The 5,000-nt window shown below is 42.9% G+C and overlaps 2 protein-coding genes across 2 annotated transcripts in view; both read right to left on the reverse strand.

Annotated features, from left to right (window-relative positions):
• The window catches only part of LOC147467841 (uncharacterized), a 9,557-nt gene extending 8,360 nt beyond the window's left edge, over positions 1 to 1,197 (reverse strand). The window contains exons 1-2 of the mRNA XM_086556682.1: positions 1,172 to 1,197; positions 502 to 853 (exon numbers count right to left, since the gene is read on the reverse strand). Of these exons, the coding sequence (XP_086412808.1) occupies positions 502 to 853; positions 1,172 to 1,197 (378 nt within the window). The remainder of the gene's footprint in view (positions 1 to 501; positions 854 to 1,171) is intronic.
• The window catches only part of LOC122247405 (uncharacterized), a gene marked incomplete in the record, with an annotated part of 120,421 nt that overhangs the window by 44,609 nt on the left and 70,812 nt on the right, over positions 1 to 5,000 (reverse strand).

Genomic DNA, 5,000 nt, shown 5'->3' on the forward strand with positions numbered 1-5,000 from the left:
TCAACCCCTTCATTTATTCGCTTTCTTCTCTATCCAACCACCTCCCCTCCTCACCCTATCTCTTTCCCCCACCTTCTCTCCTCTCTCTATCCATCCTCCCCTCCTACCCTCCTCTCCCTTTCCCTACCCCTATCCCCTTCTCTCATTATCCCTCTTCCCCTTCTCTCATTATCCCCCTTCCCCTTCTTTCCCCCTCCTCTCCCTATCCCTCTTCCCCTCTACTTCCGTCCTTTCCGGCCCCACCTCCCCCCCTCCCCCCCTCCCCAGCTCGAATAGTTTCATCACCTTTCCACCAACCTCGTTTCTAGCCCCTTGCTCCCTCTCTCCCTATTCCCCCCCTGCTCCCCCCACCCCCCACCGAGTATACACATCTTCCTTTCACTTCCAGCCTTCCTCCTGCCTTCCCCCCTCCGCCCTCCCCTCTATCCTCCCCCTGTACCCCCTTCTCTCTCATCCTACCCCCCTTCTCATTGCTCCAGGATGTACACACAGCGTTATCACCGATGCTGTGGACTGACAGCATATCACTGTTGGTCTTGAGGCAGGTAGGGAAGAGCCAGACGTAGACGTACAGGCAGACACAGACACTGACACGCAGACATAGACGTACAGGCAGACACAGACACTGACACGCAGACATAGACGTACAGGCAGACACAGACACTGACACGCAGACATAGACGTACAGGCAGACACAGACACTGACACGCAGACATAGACGTACAGGCAGACACAGACACTGACACGCAGACATAGACGTACAGGCAGACACAGACACTGACACGCAGACATAGACGTACAGGCAGACACAGACACTGACACGCAGACATAGACGTACAGGTAGACATAGACACTGACACGCAGACATAGAGGCAGACACAAGCGTAGAGGCAGACACACAGACACACAGACATAGAGGTAGACACAGATACAGACATAATGACAATGAGACAAACAGAAACATATACAGACACAGAAACAAACACATACACGCACACAAACAGGCACACATACACTCAAACACACACAAACAAACCGACACAGCCATAGATACAGAAACAAACAAATAGGCACAACACACACACACACACACAAATAGACACAGACATAGCTACAGAAACAAACAATCACAAACACACAGAAAAATAGACACACACACACACAAACAGACACAGAAGCAGCCTCAACCATCTGCATCATGTCGAAGGAACAGACTCAGGAAGCGTAGCACAACATCTGAAGACAGCTGGAGGCTTTGAGGCCGAGGAGATGAAACGTGTTCGGTGCATGTTGAGAGTTCTTGAGACAGGCTGGTTATGCGAGCGCTATTTGTGTTTGCATTTGTTTGGGTTTGCTTTCAGGGACTGTATTTGTTGTGAGTTCTTATTTTTTAGGGTTGTGTCTTTGTTGCAGGGCGGGGGGGGAGGGGGGGAGGGGTATTGGACTATTTTTGGGATTGTCTTTATTTTTGTTTGCTTTATTTTTGTTTGTTTGGGTTTATTTTGGGAGTTTTTGTTGTTTGTTTGTTCGGGGTTTGGGTTCGTTTTTGGGATTGTATTTGTTACGAGAGGGATTATATTTGTGTGTGTATTTTTTGAGGGGGAATTGTGTTTGTCGTGAGAGTTTATTTTCGTTCGTTTTTGTTTGGGTGTCGGTTCATCTTGGGGATTGTGTTTGTTGTGTGTGTATTTGTTTGGGTTCGTTTATGCGCTAGGGTTTGTTGTGAAGGAATTTTTTTTTTCAGTTGTGTTATTGTTAGACTTATTTTTGTGTGTGTTTGTTCATGTTTGGATTCATTTTTGGGATTGTGTTTGTTGTCAAAGAGTTATTTTGGGGCATGGGTTACAACTTACTTTATCATATTTATGCAAATACTTGAAATAGGAATCATAATCCAATACACTTTAGTAAATGATGATACGATAAAAGAAGTGAAAAAATCAAACAAAAAAATGTAGAAAAAAAAACAACACGAAGGAAAAGATGAAAAACAAAAGAGCCAAGATCTGCGCACAACGGAGAAAGGCGACGATAGTTAGTGATGGAGGAGGAGGAGAAGAGGAAGAGGAAGAGGAGGAGGGGGGTAGGAGGAATAGGGGAAGAGGAGGGGGGGAGGAGAACAAGGAGGAGGAGGAGGAGGAGGAGGAGGAGGAGGAGGAGGAGGAGGAGGAGGAAGAGGGGGAGAGGAGGAAAAGGAGGAGGAGGAGGAGGAGGAGGAGAACAAGGAGGAGGAGGAGGAAAAGAAGGAATGGGGGGAGAGGAGGAGAAGGAAGAGGAGGAGGAGGAGGAGGAGGAGGAGGAAAAGGAAAAGAAGAGGAGGAGGAGGAGGAGGAGGAGGAAAAGGAAAAGAAGAGGAGGAGGAGGAGGAGGAGGAGGAGGAGGAGGAGGAGGAGGAGGAGGAGGAGGAGGAAGAGTGGGAAGAGGGTGAGGGAAAGGGTTATGGGTGTAGGGATGATTTTCCTTTGTGTTCTCGCTTTGTCTGTTTTGTTCTCTTTCTATTATCATCTCTCATTTTCCCACGAGATCTATCTCTCATTCTCTCTCTCTCTCTCTCTCTCTCTCTCTCTCTCTCTCTCTCTCTCTCTCTCTCTCTCTCTCTCTCTCTCTCTCCACATCTGATATCTATTGTACATCGGGTATGTGTGTATCCGTTCATACATACATATATACATACATGTATGTACGCACACAAACACACACACACACACACACACACACACACACACACACACACACACACCCCATTCTCTATATCACATCCTATTCTCCCATAGGCCATTTTCCATCTGCTTTAGATATATAAGTTCGTCTTATTAAGTCTTCCCTCAACACGATAGCCCACCCGTGACTGAGGTTTAACATGAGGTCACCATAACATATATTCTATTATAATATGAATATGAAAAAAAGGAGATAAATGAATAAATAGATAGATAAATGAATAGATAGATAGATAAATGAATAAATAGATAGATGAATAAATGAATAAATAGATAGATAGATGAATAAATAGATAGATGAATAAATGAATAAATAAATAGATAAATGAATAAATAGATAGATGAATAAATGAATAAATAGATAGATAAATGAATAAATAGATAGATAAATGAATAAATAGATAGATGAATAAATGAATAAATAGATAGATAAATCGTAAATTTTAAAACTCAAGGGGATTATCTTACGAATTCTTCCTTATTTTTCCGTAATTAATTTCGTATCCCTTCTCGATTACATAAATTACTAACAGAATCTTTGTTGTATTATATTGCTCTTTGTTAAAAATTCTGTTGAAGAATCATTTATATAACTAGTTATAACACATTAGAAAAAAAACAACATAATTACGATAAGCACATATACTATTATCAAAATAAATATAACATTACATCATCCTCATCATCATCCCATTAGCTAACACAATAAAATGATTTTGATTAATGATCAATTGGAAAAGGTTATTAATAATTGCTCTTAACATGATATATTTTCCCTTGTCCTCATTATCGTGGGAGGGATAATACGATCGAAAAAAGTCTTGTTTACGGTCTTTGAGCTGTTTGACTTTTATTTTGAAAAACGGGGAGGGGGGGGGGCGGTTTTGTATGTGTACTTTTTGTCTTGTTTTTCTGTTTATGTCTTTCTCTGTGTCCATGTCTGTTTGTCTGCCTGTCCGTCTGGTCTTCTCTCTCTCTCTCTCTTTCTCTCTCTTTCTCTCTCTCTCTCTCTCTCTCTCTCTCCCCTCTTTCTCTCTCTCTCTCTCTTTCTCTCTCTCTCTCTCTCTCTCTCTCTCTCTCTCTCTCTCTCTCTCTCCCCCCCCCCCTCTCTCTCTCTCTTTCTCTCTCTCTCTCTCTCTCTCTCTCTCTCTCTCTTCCTCCCCCCCTCTCTCTCTCTCTCTCTCTCTCTCTCTCTTTCTCTCTCTCTCTCTCTCTCTCTCTCTCTCTCTCTCTCTCTCTCTCTCTCTCTCTCTCTCTCTCTCTCTCTCTTCCTCCCCCCCCCTCTCTCTCTTTCTCTTCCTTCTTTCTCTCTCCCCCTCTCTCTCTACCTCTCTCTCTACCTCCCTCTCTCTCTCTCTACACACAAGAACAGCATCTTTAAACATCTTCATAAAGTTTCAAAAACAAGATCTTACCCATGTTAAAAAAAAAAAAAAAAAAACTTTTCTCCCCCTCCACATCTTCCCCTCTTTCTTCCCTTTCTTTTAGAATAAACCTTCTGAATTATTGGCCACTGTTAAGCGTCGCGCCTTGTAAAACATGGCGAGTTATAAAGTCTTCTAAAAAGCCCGGACGAACAAGCTTTATTTTCTTTTACGGGTTGGTCTTACATATATACTTATACTTTTTACTTATATGCATACTTATGCTAAAATAATCTGTGAATAAATAGGTTGATATATATGTGTCGTAAGGATCACGAAGATTTGGAAATGAAGAGATAAATGAATAAGCGAAGAAAAAAGATCTATAAAACCAAACAGTTATATATATATAAAAAATCGCCTTATCAGAGGAATCTCTTTGAGTAGTTATGCAAATTCTATAACGATTTAGTATCAAGAAACGATAACATTTTTTATTTCATCTTTCTCTCTCTCTCTCTCTCTCTCTCTCTCTCTCTCTCTCTCTCTCTCTCTCTCTCTCTCTCTCTGTCTATCTCTCTCCCAATCCCTCCCTCCCTCCCTCCCTCCCTCCCTCTCATACTCCATCTCCCTCTCTCCCCCCTTCTCCCTTCACCCCTTTCTCCAAACTCCCTCCCTCCTCCCTCCCTCTCCCCTTCTCACTCTCTGTACCTCTTTCTCTCACCCTCTCTTTCTCTCCCATCTCTTTCCACCTCCTTTCCACAAGCTATTTATATCCCTCGGTCACTCTGCGCTTCCCACACGCACATGCAGTGCTCTCATTTTCCCTCTTTTGTTCCGTCCTGTCCCGCCTTTATCGTAATGCTCCCTGCCCACTCTCCGTCCTGTGATTTTCCCTTTATTGAATAAAGGGAAA

This window comes from Penaeus japonicus, unplaced genomic scaffold, assembly GCF_977035675.1.
Source record: "Penaeus japonicus unplaced genomic scaffold, GWHDUDI00000001_assembly GWHDUDI00000033, whole genome shotgun sequence".
NCBI classification, from domain to species: Eukaryota; Metazoa; Arthropoda; class Malacostraca; order Decapoda; family Penaeidae; genus Penaeus; species Penaeus japonicus.